Source organism: Rattus norvegicus, chromosome 1 (genome assembly GCF_036323735.1).
Source record: "Rattus norvegicus strain BN/NHsdMcwi chromosome 1, GRCr8, whole genome shotgun sequence".
NCBI classification, from domain to species: Eukaryota; Metazoa; Chordata; class Mammalia; order Rodentia; family Muridae; genus Rattus; species Rattus norvegicus.
This window is the reverse complement of record NC_086019.1, coordinates 9,346,073-9,365,872: the sequence shown is the minus strand read 5'-3', so window position 1 is coordinate 9,365,872 and position 19,800 is coordinate 9,346,073. Positions and strand designations below refer to the sequence as shown.

The window sequence follows — 19,800 nt, the reverse complement described above, 5'->3', positions numbered from 1 at the left end:
AACTACTGACCGGGACCAACTTAAGGGGGAAAGGGTTTATTTGGCTTACACATTCCAATCACAGTCCATCATTGTTGAAAGAAGTCGGGACAGGAACTCAAGACAGGAACTGAGGCAGGAACTGAACCGGAACCATAGAAGAATGCTAAACCCCATGGATGACTCAGATTGTATTGTCTGTTTAGTTGGTTGGCTTGGTTTCTTGCTCTTTTTTTTTCTTTTCTTTTCTTTTTTTCGGAGCTGGGGACCGAACCCAGGGCCTTGCATTTGCTAGGGAAGTGCTCTACCACTGAGCTAAATCCCCAACCCCGGCTTGGTTTCTTATACAAGCCAGGGCCATCTGTATAGAAGTGGCATAGTGAGCAGAGACTCCCTACATCAATCATGAATTAAAAAAAAAAAAAAAAGACCCACAGGCTTGACCACAGGGCAGTCTGATCGAAGTATTTTCTCAGTTGAAGGTTCCTCTTTTCAGGTATTCCTAGTATGTGTCACATTGACAGCACAACACTCACGTGTATGATTAAAATTGAGCCCCTACAATATGATTGGAATCTGTAGCTCCTATACGTCATATCCACTGCTGATGCAAACATGAAACAAGGCAATCCCTGTGTTCTGTTTCCTTAACTGAAAATGTCTGCCAACCGGCATGAAGGAAAACAAGCTGTGAAGTACAGATGAATCTATTCGACAGAACCACTGTACTCGAGCAAGATGGGTTCTCTAGTATCGAAACCACAGAGCCAGTAAAACTTGTCTGTGGCAACAGGAAAAGAGGTCACTGATATTTGACCAGGGCTGCATCTGGAGAATTGTGTCTGAAAGGCAGCGTGAGAAAAAAAAAATGGGGGTAAGATGTTTTACATTTTAATTGGAGTGATTAAGCAAATGCACACATTTGTCAAGATGCGCAGAATTGCCCACTTAAAACAAATGTGTTTTATTATGTAAATTAATCTTCCAAAGAGTTCACTTCAAAAGTCTAAAAACAAGCCACGGTGTAAGCACATACCTGGTAGAATTTAAATCATCTGCTGTACCAGAAAATAATCTTAATAACTGCTTTGTTTTGCTGCACATTAACAAAAATGTAGCTTAATATAATGTATCATCTTTTTTTTTTTTTTTTTTTTGGTTCTTTTTTTTTTCGGAGCTGGGGACCGAACCCAGGGCCTTACGCTTCCTAGGCAAGCGCTCTACCACTGAGCTAAATCCCCAACCATAATGTATCATCTTAATACCTTTAATGCAAAGATCTGTCTACCAGGCCAGTAACAAAGTATCAGAGAAATATATGCTTGTATGTGCATATGTGTTTGAATAGGTGTGCTTATGGCCATGCATATGAGGATGCAAGTCAGAGAAGAAACTCATCTGTTGCCCTAGAGAAGACCATCCACCTATTTTGAGGGAGTCTCTCATTGGCCAGCGGCTCACTGACTAGATTAGACCTGCTGACCAATGAGTCCCAGCCATCCTCCTTTCTGCCTACCCACAGGCAGTGTTGCGGTCACTAGCTCGTGCCACTGCACACAACACTTCTATCTGGGTTTGGGGCATCCAACTTGCTTCATTGTACAATGAAAGGTAACTGTTTTGCTGTCTGAGTCATAGCCACAGAACAAAAACATACCTCTTATGAGAAACTGTTTCTTTCCAACATCAGAGGCTGCACGCTGCTGGCTACCTTATGGTTACTTAATGAAGTAAAACCATGTCAGATGGGTTTCGTGATTTTCTTTCCTTACCCGGTGGTCTCTAAAATTACAGGATTATTGTTACTCTTTAAAGAAATTCTCCTCACAGGAGTCATCACACGCTCGATTGATTTTCTTCCTTTTGGATTTTTTTATGCTAAAATACAATTTTTTAATTAAATTCCTTACTAGCAATAACAACTAAACAATACCTCACTTTAGCATGTTCTCATTGCACTTGAGAGGACTTTATGTTAACCTGAATTCATAGGCTCATGTACTAGCAAATGTATATGCACATAAAAGGAGAATTTTATATATAATATGACCTAATGTGCATGAGTTTGCAAGCAATTTCCTTTTACTTATCAGGATGATTTCCCCATTTCTAGGACTCAGATGACCTGTATATGTTTATTCTAGTTCTGACTGGTTTAACCAAGTCTGCTAAAGATTCACATCTCCATACCATTGCAAGATTTTATAGGAGCCATAATTTATAGCACTTAGGATTGGGTTCATTCTATGATAGAGTGGTGGTCAGCATCTCATAGGCTGCGAAAAGGATCTCTGGGTAATTTTTGCGTTGAAAATACTTTTTATTTGACTACCTTAATTTTACAGGAGATCTGGTAACCACCTTTCCTATCAGAATCCTTTTGTGGTCCAATTTTTGAACTCTCCTTTGGCAGTGCAATAATTGTCACTCTAGGCTTTGAAATTATTTTCAATAGAAATAAATAGGACACAGTAATTTTTGGTGAGTTCACAATTAATAAATGAAGAAAGATTATTCCATTCGAGACTAGGATATAACATGTAGCTGTGACACACCGTGTTCAGACGACTTGATGTAAATTCTAACAGCAACCCCGAATACCTCACCACGGGATCTTCCACTCTGTCTGTTCTTTGTACTATACTCCCATGCCCTGGCTTCTCATTCCTCCTAGGGGTCTCAGGGGATCTAGTGCTTCCTTACTAATTGGAGAGTGTGTTTGCCTCATTATCTCAGAGACTTTGGTTGGCAGGAAGATATATTCAAACCCTGTTGCCTCCGTGGTGGTATGCAATTAGAGGCGCACAGAAGGGCAGCAATGAATAGAAGAACTAATGGAATTCAGTTCCGATGATAAATCATTGCCTTCGACTGACCTGAGTAGGTTCTATGGGATCAATGTGTCTGCTCTAAGACTCCTTTCCCACCTGGAAAAGGCAAGAAACAGTTAACATGCTGGATGTCCATTTCTAGATAGGTTTTCTACAGCACGGTGGGTGGGTTCTGAATCGTCTTGGCTCATTCTAGTTTCTAAGCAGTTGCTGGCTTGTTTAGGAGTTGGAAGCATATGCTTGCTGGACCTGTTTCCGTACAGCGAGACTATAACATTCTCCTACGTCCCACCCTTCCCGTGGTGCCAAGCTCTTGTGTGGATTGTCTGTTAACTTTCACAACACCCTGATGAAAGGGGTGATATGGTTGTGCTGAGGAGATGGGGACCTGTGCAAGTTGAGCAACTCCTCCAAGTTCCTAAGCGTAGCAAGGGAAGGACTTGGGCTCAGAACCAGTCAGACAGGCCCTAGAACTAAGCTCATCATTATTTCTCTCTCTTTTTTTTTTTTTTTTTTTTTTGAGCTGGGGACCGAACCCAGGACCTTGCGCTTGCTAGGCAAGCGCTCTACCACTGAGCTAAATCCCCAACTCCTCATCATTATTTCTTAATGCTGTCCAGTGGTTGGGCTTTTTTAAAAGCCATTCATCACTGTGTGAAATTTTCATTTTTCGTTTCTTGTTTCTGCATTCAAATACGTGTTCCCTGACCACAGAGACATTGCATCTTTGTGTAAAAATCAATGTGTGGCCTATAGCAGGCATTTAATAAATGATTAGTGCTGTTTTCCAGAATGGGAAATAAAATTTTGATTTTACCAGATCGTCTCTAAACGTTTATAACTTTTACATTTGAGGAGAATACGTTTTCAGAAGAAATCTGTTTAAATAGAAAACTCTGCAAACTGCTTCACGATAGGGCTTAAAATAGGGTTTAAAAAAATAAAAGAACTCTGTCTCTCAAGACATGGCTGTACGTGTAGGAATTTTGACTATTCAATAATGTAAACTTCCATCCTAAAGTGTAAGGGTGATACAGCTCAGACCCTTTCTGGGAAGAAACTCTTGACGTCACTCACATCCCCTCGGCTATCCCCTAAAGATGTCGAAGTCAAGAACAAAGCTGACCCTAATCCCTCCGTGCTTAGAGAAGATAGGCAGAGGCCCAACTTTGCTTATGAGAATCTTCCATGGTACAAGACGACCTCAGATCTTTCCCGATTCCCATGTCTTTCACTAGCCAGTTATATCTGATAATAAAACATGAAAGAAAATTTGACAAGGTGCTATACAGAACCACAGACCAGCTAGGATCACGAGAAGCTGCCTGGGAAACTGAAGCTGGTTCTAAAGCTGCTTTCCCACCAGCCTTCCCTGACTGGTCTTCAACTTTTAACCCCCCTATCAGCTCTTCCCCTACTCTCTTTATATATTTTCCCTTCCTGAGTATCGCATTTGCCTCCTCATGTAAATTAATCAAAAAAAAACCCAAAATAAAACAAAAAATGAGGCACTGCAAAAATACATTCTTGTCGCTAATGACTATGATATCAGAGTCCAACATCACCACTGCCACCCACCCATATTTTGAAACTAAATAACAACTCCCTGTAACTCTGTAACTCTCTGAAAAACCTTCTGTCTCAACTAGTACCATCTTCTTGTGGGTCATCCACGAACAATCTTACCACTAAAGCTAGCCTGCTGTGACCTCAGCGTCTACAGACACAGCTGCAATTTTGACGTTCCTAAATATAATTGATCTATCATGTAAAAAAGATGTTATGCAAACGTTTTAAAGGGATGTTCTTGGTTGAAATAAAGGCCTAGAGGATGCCTTTTCTCCCCCCCCCCCGCCCCCACCATGTCTTTATTTAGGCTTCCCCTTTTGGGTTAGGCCGTCTCAAACCACAGTCTGGGACCTTGTACTTCGGTGTTGCTGCAGTTTACAGCCTATTAATCCATCTCAGATAGTTTCATTCCACGGTTGTTTTTGCAGCGTTAATCATGGTTTGTTGGTCCATTCCCATCCAGATTATATTCAATGCCCTTACTGTATGAGGAGGTTTAACGAAACCGCTGCCCAGCGACATATTAATTTCTGCAAAAATCAGACCTCTCGGCGCGTCTTCGACTCAAACCAAATGGCAGCCAGACTGGCAGCCAGAGCTCAGGTAAATATCTTTTCTCCTGATTTGGGAATTTGTGTCCTTGCGTGCCTAGGGCGAATAGGGAGGATCTGCCAGGGAGCTCAACTGTCTGTCCTCAGAATCACGAGGATCAGAACGCCGATCACGATTATTCGTCTCCACGGGAGTTGTCTGCTTCTGGCTTTGGGTGTTGCAGAAAAAGAAATCATTCTGAAGTGTTTGAAGCCTCTCGGGATGAAGACTTCAGTATAAAAAGAATGTCTCTGTGGCATGAGCTAACACCAGGCTTATCCAGTGTTGTTTATCAGCCTCACCCACCCAGAAAAGACCTATGACTCAGTGGGACTGGTCTGGGTGGGAACAATGTTGCCAAGAAGATGCCTTGCGGGTTGAGTTCTGCTGCGTAGAGGCGAAGGGGGAGGGATGAGATGTAGAGCTCGCCTTGTTTATGGCCGGAGGCTCTAACCAGAAACACAGTCTCTGATGGGGATTGACAAGATGGAGCAACAAAGGTGACAGATGTAGAGGGGTTATGGTTCAAGCCAGTTAAGATTGGAGGATGAAAGGAATCGATCATACAGATGCTCAGAAATCTGGGAACAGCCAAGCCTGAGAGTCTGGGAGCGGGAATTGGAAAGTTTCTGGGAAGGAACGCAGCTGTGTTCCCCACCTTTTTTCCTACCCCTTTCCCATGGCTTCTAGCTTTTTTTTTTTTTTAAGTGAGCAGAGCCTCTCTGTATAGCTCTAGCATCTAGAAACTTCCTCTATAAACCAGGCCAGCTGTCTTCAAACTCAGAAATCTGCCTGTCTCTGTTTCCCAAGTACTGCGCCACCTTGCCTGGCAGGATTGGCTTTTCTGTTGCATTTTTGTTTTTAATAGGAGCTTTCTGTGTCATCAAAGGCAAGGTAGACATGTATCCAGTAGGGAAAAACAGAGTGCCGTGAAGTGGACATTTTTACAGTCATTGTGCAAGATGAATGGAGGGAGACCAGGAAGAACATACAGTGGCAGGATAATTAGGGCTCCTGGGAGGAAGGGACTAATAGGAGAATGGCATGAGGGATAATTAATGAAGCTGAGAAAATGATTGGCACCAAAATAAAACCGAGGCACTAGAGTCTACACGGACAATGGTACAGGCTCAAAATCCCATATCTAAAATTATTGGGACCAGAAATATTGCAGATATGTGTATGTGTATGGTATGTACATGTATGCTTAAGACACACTAGCCTGAAGGCAGTTTATACAAAGCTTTCCATGCACCTGTGTTTGGTCTGCAATACATCACGTGTGGCCATGCTGGTGGTCAAAATGCTTCTGATTTTGGAGTGTTTCTTTGGGTCAGAAGTGTTCTAAACCTAAAGGAACATGGGAAGGAGGGTGTGTGTGTGCTGGGCAGGTGGTGGGTGCAGGTTACAGACAGTTTTCCAAGCTGAGATAGTTTGGGGAAGGTCAAGACAGCCGGGACCCAGTGGTTGGTGTGGAGGGCTCCATTTCCCACTGTCAATGTACAGTTGATTATTTGCAGGTGAAGCTTTGAGATTTACTTCTGCCTGTAAGTAGCATTAACCCCTCAACTATAGGAGTTGTTGGTACTAAGAGGCCCAGAAGTTCCCTTGTCTATCCTTTCCCTTTCCAGAAGCCCTTTCCTCTTTCTGGTCTTTGAAATCACAATTTTGAAGGACTATGGCGACTTTAGGCTCGAATTCAACCTAAGTGTGGGGGTTCTGTATCTTCCTCCCTGAACGGCAGTCCCGGCAACTGCTATTACCACAGACGGTTCTGTCCGCTGCGGAGCGTGCCAGTGTTAGTATTAGGGGCCAAAGAGGGTGAAGGGATCCAGCAGACAGAAGTGGCTTTTATTTGTGAAAAAGGCCAGCTGGCTATCCTGAGGGTAACCAGTGACTTGGCCCCGTTCCTCTCACTGTTTTCCAGAGTTTCTCGGTGACTGGGAGCACAGAGGGGAGATGGCTTTGCTCCCTGAATTCCGTGGCTCACTGTCTGAATGGCAGTGTTTGCTCCCCGAGTGCCAACGCCACCACTCTGGGACCTTGCCTAATAGCGAAGCTTGTTCAAGAAATGGGACAAGAAGGGAGGTTTTGTTTCGGGCTTTCAGGACTGCTGGTGGCAGGGCCAGAATGTGTTTCTATTTCAAACAGAATCAACTTAAAAACTCTGTCATGCCCTTAACCAGAGGAGACCAATATGGGCCTCTAAAAATAAGCCTTTGGGGGCTAGAGAACAGACGCAATGGGAGCATTCGCTGGGAAAGGGAGGGACCTGAATTCAAATCACCAGCACATAAAAGCCAATTATAGCCACACGCGTCTACAAATCCAGTGCTGGGGAGCAAAGAGAGCCAAATAGCAAGCTTTCAGCTCAATGAAAGACCCTGTCTCAAAAAGTAAGCTAGGTGATAATAGAAAGATAGCCCACATCCTCCTCTCACCTCCACTTGCTTGGGCAGACACCAACACCAACTTGAACGTGTACACACAACGTTCTCTACACACAAAACACTAATAACAAAAAAATAATAATAGTTTAGCTGGCTAACGACGGATGATCTGCCTGCTGAATTATCGCAATAATCCTCAAAGTGGTGAGGCGTTTACTTAAATATCAGATTATCTTTGTGCCGTATTTCCCACAGGCTTGGGGGGTAGAGCCACAGTAGGCTAAGAGGGGCTCCTCGGAAGGCTTTTGTCCTTGTTTTGTTTGCATCTGTGCAGTCTGCAGCTGCTCCTTGCGACTGGCAAAGGTCTAGGGATGTTGGAATTCTAGACTTAAAACATGTGCTGCCTGTCAATCTCTGTTTTCCTTCTCTTTAGAAAATAAAGCCATCTTCAAGCATAAAGAAAAATAAGTTATTTCACAACTATACCCCTACCGACATTAAATGATTTATTCTGTCCTCACACAACTGATTTTATGTATATGATATATGATTATATATATACATATACATATATTATATCATATATATGATAACTAGACCACCCCAACCCCAAGGCTTGCTTACAGAATGAATGCTTCCAAACCAAACTGTGCTTTGAGCACCCGCAGAAAACCAGGGTTTAGGCTAACTGAAGTACAGAGTTTGTGTCTCCTTCCTCCGGGTGAAAGGGTCCACATGAGGACTCTAACCTCCTGTTCGTTGAGTGAGTATAAGTTTACTTCATGCTTGGTACCCAGGGTTACAGTGGTGTTTCTCTTTCCATCTGTAGGGTAAGGCCCCGGCGAGTCCCAAAAAATAACCAACTGTTACGAGTGCTGTGGGTGCCCTTCGGCATAGCAGGACTGTGGAGACCAAAAAATAAAAACCGACAGCCTGGCTAGTTCCAGTAAGTCAGAGCACGCACCATGTGCTTGTGTTGTCAAGTCATGGGAGCAGAGCCTCTGTCCTGCTGCTGTGATGACCAGCTGGTGAGCAGTAAATGAGAAAATGGCATCCCGTGGGTCTGTTTGACGTTGAAGCTTATTTGCCAAGAGGGGATATTTCCTACCCTGCTAGCATCACCCTGACCTGTTTGATTAGAGCAGCAGGAATCCACGGCCGCTGCTCTCCAGCCTGCTAGAACAGAAAAGACTGAGACGGACAGTTCACACGACGGGTGTGCAAAGGAATAGCTTCTTCAGCGTGGCAGCAAGCATAGCCATCACCATCACGATACTGGTCTTGTGCCTCCCTCCCACAGAGCCTCTACGTAGTTTACGTTGCCACCCACAGATAAGGAAACTGAGGCTCAAGGGGGATAGGTGACCTTTCTAAGGCGCATGGCTGGTAGCCAGCAAGCTGGATTAGGTATCTTGCAGTGCTCTCCACCCCAGGTAAGCTGCATAGCAAACAAGCACAGCAGGCACTTTTATAAAGTCAACCTACAAAGGAACCAATTGCCCTATGGTATTAGCACAATACTTTGCTATGGTTGATGTCTATCACTCCCCTCCCCCTCCCCTTTCTCCCTCCCCCCATTTCCCTGGTCCTGTTCTCCTGTTCCCTCCATTCCCAGGACTCTTCCCCTGTGCTTTGACATCGCTCGCCCACATGTGCTGTTCAGACGGTATGTGTTATTTCCCAGCCACGCAGTGTCACTTCTGGACAGTAGTCATGTCTAGAAGAGGTACCAGCCAGTCTCAGCCCCAGTGGTAATACCAGGAAGTCTTGCTGTTTATTTTGAGCGACTTATCATGGGATTAAAAACTGAATAGAGGGTCCTGGGAAACGACTCAGTGGGTGAGAGAGCTCGCTGTGCAAGCATGAACATTCCGGTTCCCAGTAAAATGCTGGGAGTGGCCAGGAACATAACCCTGGAGCTGTGGGAGAAAGTGGTTGAAGGCTGGACCGCTGGAGCCCCAGGCTCAGCAAGAGACCCCTGCCTCAAGGGAATAAGACAGAGAGACACCTGACCCCATCCCCCCGATCTCCATATATAGGTGTGCACATACACCACACACACACACACACACACACACACACACACACACACACACAAACCAAACAAATGAACAACAACAACATCAACAACAACCCCCAGATATTTTAAAGCTATCTGCACAGCCTTATAAAACCCCGGATAGAGTTTCGTTTCTTTGGTTTTTGTTTTGGCCATGTTACTGGTTGTATTGTTTATTAAATTTTTTTTTCATTTTTTCCCAATTTTTACATACATTTACCATCCTAACCGTTTTAACAAACAGCTCAGTGGTATTAAATGCATTCATCATATTGCACCAGAGCAACCGTGCCATCCCCCTCTACTGCTGTTTCCTGCCCAGCCCTGAAAAGGAAGCCTAGGTCCTTGCTCACTCTGTCCTAGTGTCTGCTGCCACTGAGCTATGTCCCTCTCCCTCTCTTTTCTTTTAAATTGTATTTAGACCATGCGTGTGTGGCACAGGACAATGGCACTCCTCTGGGGGTTAGAGGACAACTTGCAAGGGTCAGTTCTCTCCTTTTATTACATAGGCCCCAGGGATCAAAGAGCAAGCACCTTTACATGGCGGACCATCCTGCCAGCCTGGTTTTGCCTTTTTCTTTTGAGAGACACACTCAGTGAGCCACACTGGGCTCGAGCTCCTTCTGTAACCCACGAGCCTCCAATCTGCAGGCCTTCCTGCTGCCTCAGCCTCCCCAGTAGCTGGGTGTATGGCTCTCCCATTCTGTGAAACTTAAAAGTGTGTGCCCATTAAACATGAACTCTGCGATATCTCCTCTCTCAGTGTCTAGCAGCCACTGTCTCTGCATCTTGTCTACTCCGGTTATACCCACAGCCGCACTGCATTTCCACCTTCGTGTCCACATTATTCCACTTAGTGTAATGTCTTCAAGGTCCAACCATAGTGTAGCATATGTTAGAATTACCGTCCTTTTTAAGGCTTAACATGTCAGTGTGTGTGTGTGTGTGTGTGTCTGTCTGTGTGTCTGTGTGTATGTGTGTGTCTGTGTGTGTGTGTCTGTGTGTGTGTTGTGTTTGTGTGTGTGTCTGTGTGTATGTGTGTCTGTGTGTGTGTGTCTGTGTGTGTGTGTCTGTGTGTGTATGTGTGTTTGTGTGTGTGTCTGTGTGTATGTGTGTCTGTGTGTGTGTCTGTGTGTGTGTGTGTCTGTGTGTGTGTATGTGTGTGTGTGTCTGTGTGTGTGTCTGCATGTGTGTGTCTGTGTGTAGTGTGTCTGTGTGTGTGTTTCTGTGCGTGTGTCTGTGTGTGTGTCTGTGTGTGTGTGTCTGTGTCTGTGTGTCTGTGTCTGTGTGTGTCTGTGTGTGTCTGTGTGTGTATGTCTGTGTATGTGTCTGTGTGTGTGTCTGTGTGTGTGTGTCTGTGCATGTGTGTGTCTGTGTGTGTCTGTGTGTGAGTCTGTGTGTGTGTCTGTGTGTGTGTGTTGTGTTTGTGTGTGTCTGTGCATGTGTGTGTCTGTGTGTATGTGTGTCTGTGTGTGTGTGTTTCTGTGTGTTTCTGTGTGTGTCTGTGTGTGTGTGTCTGTGTGTGTGTCTGTGTGTCTGTTGTGTTTGTGTGTGTGTCTGTGTGTGTGTCTGCATGTGTGTGTCTGTGTGTAGTGTGTCTGTGTGTGTGTGTTTCTGTGCGTGTGTCTGTGTGTGTGTCTGTGTGTGTGTCTGTGTGTGTGTGTCTGTGTCTGTGTGTCTGTGCATGTGTGTGTCTGTGTGTGTGTCTGTGTGTGTGTCTGTGTGTGTGTCTGTGTGTGTGTCTGTGCATGTGTGTGTCTGTGTGTGTCTGTGTGTGTGTCTGTGTGTGTGTCTGTGTGTGTGTGTTGTGTTTGTGTGTGTGTCTGTGCATGTGTGTGTCTGTGTGTATGTGTGTCTGTGTGTGTGTGTTTCTGTGTATGTCTGTGTGTGTGTCTGTGTGTGGGTGTTTCTGTGTGTTTGTGTAGGATATTTTGTTTCTCTAGTCATCCATCCAAATGCAGTGGGTTCCTTGAGATCTGAACTTTCAACTCCTGGGGTAGATGCTCAGAAGCAAAATTGCTGGGTCATATACTAGTTCTGTTTTCACATTTTTGAGAAGCCACCGTGAGGTTTTCTATGCCAGTTGTACAGTTTTCTACCTACAAACATTGTTCAAAAAAGAGGCCCATTTCCCCAGTCTCCACCAAACCATGGGAAGGGAGGGGACAGTCCTAACTATAAAGTGATATGTCATTGTTATTTTTATGTGCATCTATTTAATGATTTATGATGCTTAAAAAAACTTTTCAAGTGCTCATTGACCCTTAACGTATTGTCTTTGGAGAAATGTCATTCATTTCCATTTTTAATTTGTTGCTGTATTTTTTTCTTCTATGATCAACAAATGCCCAGCAGAAACAAATTAAGGGAGGGAGGATTTGTTTGGCCTCATAATTTAGAGGTATGAAGACATACATTTGAGGGCAGGGCACAGAAGATAAGCTCGTATCATGGTGGCCAGGAAGCAGACAAAGCTGTACATGGAAGGCTCGAGTATTCTGAGCTGGCTTTCTCCCTTTGTCACCTTTTATTATCTGAACCCTCAGCCTGAGTAGATGAACGAGGCTTCCCATATTCAGGGTGGGTCTCTCGCCCTGATGTAACCATCTGCAAACACCCTCAAACCCAGATGTGTGTTCGACCAACTCAAAGTCATTCTAAATGCATCCAAGTTAAGAACTAAAACGAACTCTTTGTCTTGTATACTTTTCTGTTGCAGTGATAAAAATTATCTGGCTAAAGCAAATTAGTAGCAAGGATTTGTCCTGCTTCTGGTAAGTTCCCAAATTAGGATGTTGGTTTGATTTCATTTTAGGGGTTTCCTAAGACAAGAGCTTGCTATGCAAACTTGACTAGAACTTCCTGTGTAGACCAAATTGGCCTTGAACCTGAAGTGCACCCCCCCACCTCTGCCTTCTCCTGCTGGGACTGCAAGTGCCAGGCAGCTCATCTGGCTTCTTTTTGATTTTACTTTAACATAAACCTTTACAGCTATAAATTTCTCGTTACGTCTGCCTTTGCTGCATTTCCCAGGTCTTGGTATGTTATGCTCTCATTTTCGTTGGTTTATTCTTTTAGGTTTTTTTTTCCCCTATATTTTGAAGGATCTAATGTTAGGCTAATAATTGCCATATCTCTTTTCCTCATTGCACTTTTTATTAATGTATAATATCCTTCCTTGTCTCCTGAGAACTTTTTGATTTAAAGTCCATTTTGCATGACATTAGTATGACAATTCTTGCTCTTTTCAAATGACTTTTTCAAGATACATTATTTTGTGTTCTTTGATTTTCAAAGCTATTTGTTTGTTTAGGTCCAAGATGAGTACTTTATAGGTATCATCTGGCTGGATCATGTCCCATCTACTTTTAAATCTCTAGAATTTGGCGGAAGTGTTTACTCTATTCACATGCAAACTAGTTGCTGAGGGATTGTCTTCATTTTACTATTTATTTGCAATTTGTCTTTGGGTTCTTTTTTTTTATTTCCTATATTGCTTTTTTTAATTTCCCTTTTGTTGAATTTTATGGTGGAATATTTAAATTCCTTTCTTATTTTCTTTTTATATACATTTTATAGCTATGAGCCTTGTGATTACCATAAGAATTCCATTCAACATGCTAAAGTCATAACACTCTAATTTGAATTTATGGCATCTTCTGTAATGTACGAAGACTTTTGTTCCTTTAATAGCTGTTTCCAAGACTTTCTTTTTTACATTTATTTATTTAGATAGTTGTTATTATTTATTCATTTTGTATATGTGGGTCCCAAAGACCAGACACAGGCCATCACGCTTGGCCGCGAGTACTTTACCCACTAAACCATCTTGTTGTCCTGGCATACCGTCCTCTCTTTTTTGTTTGTTGAGATGAGATGGTAATGTATACTCCCTTGGCAATCAAGGCTGACTTCAAACTCAGACATTTACTAGCTCTGCCTCCTCGATGCTGAGATTCAAGCCACACCGCCATGAACCTTTTTCTTTTTGACATCACAGGACTATGTTTTTACAGAAACCTTGTACCCACAAATAGAAACTAATCATTCTCTTAAATTACGTTGGGAAGGAAAAAACTCTTAGAAGCTAAAGTTGTATAAATACCAACTTTTGTCATTGCCCACGTGGTTACCTCTATATTACATCTTTATTTCTTCAGAGAGGTCTGAGTTACTGCTTAAGGTCCCTCATTCCCTCTCAGGAGTTCCCTTGAGCATTCTTACAGGATAAACATAGCAAATTCCTTTAGCTAGGAATTTCTTCACTTCTCTCTTACTTTTAAAGGACATTGGATTCCTGGCTGATGTTTCCTTGTTTATTTGGTTGGCTATTTTTAAGACATTTTGAACATATCGTCTTCTGCCCGTGAAAGTTTCTATGAAAACTGCAGGTGGCCTTACTGGGGAGTCCCTTGTACGTGGCTTACCCCTTTCCCAGCTGCTTTCAAGATTCCTCTTCTTTTGGAAGTTTGATTTTGTCTGAGTTCGGTCTTTTTAGATTCATCTCCCTTAGGCTTTGTTGCATTTCTTGGGTGTCTATACCTATGACATTAAATTGGGGGATTTTTTCAGGCATTACCGTTGTTAATCCTCTCGGCTCTTTTCTTTTAATCCAGAATGAATGTTTCCTCCCACAATGTATATACTCATTGGCGTGATGATTAACCTTCACCGTCAACCTGACTATTTAGAATCACCGTGGAAGCACACGTCTGGGGAGGTCTACCAAAGTATTTTCATAAAGATTTGAGTAAGCAAGGGAAGACCCACCCTGAATGTGGGTCACACCATCCCGTGGGCTTGTATCCTGCAGAGTTCAAAAGAATGCTGAGAAAGAACCGGCATTCGCTTCTCACTACCCTTTCATGCAGCTGTCACTATCACCCTCACACTCTGGTTACCACACCTTCCCTGCCGTAATGGACTGAACGTACCTCTAAGACCTGGGAAGCTAAAATAAACCTCTCCTTGAGTTCCTTCTGTCAGGTGTTTTTCCAAAGCACAACACTAATAGAGCTGCCTGATGCACTTCTGCAGGTCCCTTAGGCACTGTTTCATTTTCTTCTTTGTACGTTTCCGTTCGTGTGTGTGTGTGTGTGTCTGTGTGTGTGTGTGTGTGTGTGTGTGTGTGTGTGTGTGTGTGTGTTTGCTAAGAGGATAGCCAGCCTTGTTTTTTTGTTGGGGGTGGTTTTTTGTTCTGTCTGCATGTTTATTTATTTATTTATTATATATAAGTACACTGTCGCTGTCTTCAGACACACCAGAAAAGGGCATCGGATCTCATTACAGATGGTTGCGAGCCACCATGTGGTTGCTGGGAATTGAAGTCAGGACCTCTGGAAGAGCAGTCAGTGCTCTTAACCGCTGAGCCGTTTCTCCAGCCCCGTTTTGCCTGTTTTTTTTTTGTTCTTTGTTTCTTTGTTCGTTTGAGGTAGGATTTTGCACTGGCCTGGGTGCCCAGTTGGGGTGGGCTGGCTGACCAGCAAACCTCAGGCGCCTGTCTGAATCCACCTCGTCAGCACTGGGCCAAAAGTGAATGCCCAGCGTTTATGTGGGATGCCCAGCAGACATTTACCAACTGAGACCTTTCTCCTAACCCCTTCAATCGTTTCAACTGCCTGGTTTTTCCAAATGGACCACTTCTCTCCTCCCATTTCCAAATTCTTCTCCCTGATCAACTGTGTCCCAGAAACCTTCTAGGAAAGTGTTCCTTTTTAAGTTCTGTTTTTCAGTCACAGTCTATTTTTGGTTTCTGTTAGGAATTCCGTCTCCTTGCGGCTGTTTCCCTTCTCCCATACTTCCTGGTCTTGACTGTTTCGGTGTTGCCTTTGGTTCTTTGTGCACGTTAAGACCGTTACGCCTAGTAGATGGTTTTTGTCTACTAGATCTGTCCAGAAGGCCTGTCATGAAATCCTTTTCAGGGACGATTAATTTTATTTTTCCTTTTGAATGAGCACACTGCTTTATTTCACCATATGCCTTGTGGTTTTCTTGTTGAAAACTAGGCATGCTGGGGCTAAAGCAGTGGCTCAGAGGTTAAGAGCACTGGCTGCTCTTGCAGAGGACCTGGGTTCAAATCCCAGCAACCACATGGTGGCTCGCAACCATCCAAAGCCCCAGTTCCAGCACATTCAACGCCCTCCTCCGAACTCTGTGGACATTGGTGTGCAAATGACGCACAGACATACGTGCAGGCCAAACACTCAGACACATTATATAAATCTCAAAAGAAGCTGTTGCTGTCTTGTTTTAAACTAGGCATCCAAATCTAACGGTGTAATGACTCCAGAAACTGGATTCTCCTCCTTCCCCAGAGTTTGCTGAGTTTTAAAACTTGTGACTGCCTTTGAGCCCTTGACCAGCACAAGATCCTCTAAGGTAATGGCCTTCAACCTGTGCATAGCCACCCCCTTGGGGTCAAAATACTCTTTCACAGGGGTCACCTAAGACCATCTGCCTATTACCTTGTGTTTATGATGGTAGCAAAATCGCAGTTACAAAGTAGCAATAAAAATAATTTTATGGCTAGAGGTCACTGCAACATTAGGAGCTGTGTTAAAATGTCACTAGGAAGGTTTGACTGCTCTGCCAGGTCTCTGTGCCTTGCTCTAGGAATACAGACTTATTTCTCAGTTTTCCCAGATACGTAGTATCTTTCGAATGTCATGATTCTAGTATTTGATTGTCCTACAGGAAAAAAAAGATAAAAAAAAAAACAAAGGGTTCACTTTTTAAAATCTCCAAGAGCCAGCCTAGAAGATCAAGCCAACCTGGGAGATCGCTGGGGGAAGGCGCAATGCCAGAGGCCATTTACCTCTTTGCCCGCACTCTTTGGATTAGAGACACCAACCAATGGTCAGAGCACAGCCCCCAGATGGCTGGAGAATGGGATCCTTGCTGCCCATCTCAGATACCACAAGTCACGTGCAGATTGAGCTTGGAGCATGGGGAGGGAAAGTGAAACTGTGACTGTGCTAAGAGATGACGTTGATGACTTTATTTTACGGATCAAGCCTTCTCCTAGAAAAGGCAAGCCCTTGATCCATAGCAGTTCCATCAAGCAGACTTTGTTCTTGCAATGGGGCTGAGACGGGGCATGCCCAGTGCTTTTCACTCTGCCTTCTCCCCAGAAGCCTCACAAGGTTTTACTTTTCTCCTGAGCTGTGAAATAATGTTGTAAGGTAGAGCTTTGCTTTTCACTGAGAAGAAATAACTCAAGCCCTATGTATTTATTTAATAAAATTTTACTATTAAACTTTTCTTTAAAGTGTAATGACTCATGCTGTATATATTTTTTTAAAGCCTCCATTTCTTTCTTTAGAGAATACATGATAATGCTTTAAAAACTCACAATCACTCTGCGAATTTTGAGGTCAATACACATTGGCCAACAGGGAATATTTCTTAATTCATCAGGGTGAGATGATGTTGACAGTGTACAAAGTTAAGTCTGACTTCAACACTCGATGTCTGGGATTCTTGATCTCTAATCTAAAGAACTTGGAAAGAGGGTGGAAATTGGAAAAAAAACAGAAAAAGGAAAAAAACTAGCATGTAAGGTTTATTATTAAAATTAGAAGTTTCTTCCCTGGATGATTTCTCTATTGTGGCAGCATACAGAGACGGCCAAGCTGGCAAGTAAGAACAAAGCCATCTTCTGTCCTGGCTTGGGCACTTGCTCGTGACTGGGGCACCCCCTGTAGGACTCCGTTCTTGTCCATTAGGCAGCAGAGTAGCAAGCTGGTAGAGCTCATCGAATGCCTTGTCTGTTCTTGACCAGTCAATGGAAGTTTAGAACCACTGTGCTGCTGCTCTCCCGTGGGGCCATGTTGAGAGACGGGACCTTGAAGTTGTGATGTGGTCATCAGAGCTCTGCCCTAGTAAATAGGTTAATGCTGCTTCTATGAGAATGGGCAGGTTATTGGAACTGTGTTACATGTGGAAGGAAGAGATTCTCTTGATCACATTCACTCGTAGTTGTCTCCCTACTATGGGCGCTGCAGCAAACACGGACAGCTCACCTTGGACTTCCCAGCCTCCAGACTGTAACAATGAAATCTCAGTCTAGATGAATCTGGTCTCGGATATCCTGTTATAGAAGCACCAAAACAACAAAAGAATAAAACAAAGACAAAAACCCTAAACCAGAGAAGTGTGGCTGTTGCTCTAACAAAGAAATAAATCAAAGATGCGCTTGTGAAGGCACACATGCCTCTTTAGAGCTGGGTAAAGGGTAGAGGCAGGAGAAAATTGGAGAATCAAGCTAGAAACAACTCTAGATTGTTGTTAACGGAGGAAGACAAATTCTGACTGGGGCTAAGAAGACAAGAACATGAGGCAAATCTTAAATAATCTTAGGAATGATTGTCCTGGGCCATACAATACGATGCTGATCAAGAGTAGACTGCATATATAATGATGGTTTCCAGTTGAACAGGAAAACAAGTATCGGCTAACAATGGCATTGCTTCCATGGGATTGTGACAGAACCCGCTGCTGACGTATTGGCAGTGGTGCTGACGACCCAAGCCAACCCATTTCCTGACAACTGTATAAAAGCATAGCGCACGCAGAATGTCTAGCACAAAGTGCTTCTTAATGGCAGCAAGTGACTGGGTTGCCGATTTATGTGCTTATAGCATACTTCTTAGCTTTATTTTAGTGTGTTCCTATATACTAAAAATTATGATATTAGAAAGCAGCAGCATTATGCTGGCCACGGCTTCATACATCTCTTGTTCACCATTCTCCAGCCTGGCCAGGTTCCAGTCTCCAGCTCGCCCAGAGGACACTAAGTGACTGACTATACTGTGGATAGGTTTAGATGTGTGTAAGTGTTCTCTGTGCTCTTAGCTCAACAAAACTGTACATAGCCACACGCTCCTAGAAATGTATCTCCATTGTGAAGTGGTGTGTGACCGCCTACCTCTATTAAAATACCTGTGCTCAAAATGCAGAAATACAGATAACAGATGGTCATTCCACCTGGATTCCAGAGGGAAATGAGAAGAAATGGTATTAGAAGTTGGAGTTTGTACGCAACTGCACGGAGCTTAGCAGGGCTTGTCTGCATGCTAGAATTTTGCAGTGGGCAGACTTTAAGAGCAATAGACCGAGATATGGTAGAAAGACTATCTAAGCCAGGAAGAACTCAAGGTACCCTGCAGCTGAGTTCGATCACATACAGTAAGGAAAGAAAACAGAAGTGATTTAGCTGTGGAATTCATAATTAAAAGGGAAGCAGAAAGGGAGGATTTGGAAAGCTCTCAGCCTGACCATGTATAGAATGAAAGATCTGTGTTTGGGCGTGACTGCAAAGGGTGTGGCCCAGCAACTGTTTGCTCAAGAGATTAATGGGTACAAAGAAGACAGCTTCTAATCCTCAAGTCAGCAAAAGACCCTGAAGGTATTTCAGAGAATTTCCAGGCAGGCAAGCTAAGACTTTGAAGGTAGTATTTCCAGAGAAGTGCCCTTGGGACTTTGGCATTCACTGCTCTGTACCTCAGGACTCTGCTTTCTGAATTCTGGCATATTCCCTCAGCAGTCCTAGCCATGGTCCAAGGTGGGGAGACTACGGGGTGAGCATGTGACTCCACCCACTGCTCTGGAAGGTGCAAGCTTCCAGAGCTCTGGCAGTATCCACCTTTGTAGTTGTAAAATCACTGGGGCCTTCGTAGACTTCAAGTGATGTCACTGACAGCTTGGGGATCCAGGCAGAAACCTGCCTGAGTCAAGTAAGACTCAGTAAGACTCAAGTAAGACTGCAAAAGAGTTCAGCCTAAGGCAGTACTTAGCAGAGCTGTTGGGGCAGGGTGACCCCTAAAACCATGGGAAGGTAGGAATACATATTTGCTACTGCTCTTGCTGCCGGGAGAAAACTAAGACAAAGGCAACCCGAGGACATAATCTATCCCGGCAGGGAAGGCAATATGGTGTCCAGGGAGCTCTAGTTGTTGTAGCAGGGGCATGATACAACTGTTGACATTTCACCTCCAGTACCCGCTTTCTTCTCCTCCTCCTCCTCCTCCTCCTCCTCCTCCTCCTCCTCCTCCTCCTTCTCCTCCTTCTCCTCCTCCTTCTTCTCCTTCTTCTCCTCCTTCTCCTCCTCCTCCTCCTCCTTCTTCTCCTCCTTCTCCTCCTCCTCCTCCTTCTTCTTCTCCTCCTTCTCCTCCTCCTCCTTCTCCTTCTCCTCCTTCTCCTTCTCCTCCTCCTCCTTCTTCTTCTCCTTCTTCTCCTCCTTCTCCTTCTCCTTCCTCTTCCTCTTCCTCATCCTCATCCTCCTCTTCCTCATCCTCCTCTTCCTCATCCCCTTCTTCCCCTTCCTCCTCTTCTCCTTCCTTCCTCCTCCTCCTCTTCTTCTTCTTCCTCCTCCTCTTCCTCC

At 43.9% G+C, this 19,800-nt stretch overlaps 2 protein-coding genes across 2 annotated transcripts in view; both read left to right on the top strand.

Annotated features, from left to right (window-relative positions):
- Window positions 1–8,420, top strand: part of Zc2hc1b (zinc finger, C2HC-type containing 1B) — a 27,763-nt gene extending 19,343 nt beyond the window's left edge. Inside the window, exons 5-6 of the mRNA NM_001271310.2 lie at window positions 4,843–4,982; window positions 8,190–8,420. Of these exons, the coding sequence (NP_001258239.1) occupies window positions 4,843–4,982; window positions 8,190–8,219 (170 nt within the window). The 3' untranslated portion in view covers window positions 8,220–8,420. The remainder of the gene's footprint in view (window positions 1–4,842; window positions 4,983–8,189) is intronic.
- A 144-nt stretch (window positions 8,421–8,564) lies between these two features.
- Window positions 8,565–16,692, top strand: LOC134484947 (keratin-associated protein 5-1-like). The gene is made up of 2 exons (XM_063280798.1): window positions 8,565–15,797; window positions 16,113–16,692. The coding sequence occupies exon 1, from the start codon at window positions 10,312–10,314 to the stop codon at window positions 11,452–11,454; it is 1,143 nt and encodes a 380-aa protein (XP_063136868.1). The 5' UTR covers window positions 8,565–10,311; the 3' UTR covers window positions 11,455–15,797; window positions 16,113–16,692.
- Window positions 16,693–19,800: the final 3,108 nt, after the last annotated feature.

Excerpts from the sequence above, each read along its gene's own strand:
- LOC134484947 (XM_063280798.1), top strand. The coding sequence starts at position 10,312 with ATGTTAGAATTACCGTCCTTTTTAAGGCTTAACATGTCAGTGTGTGTG.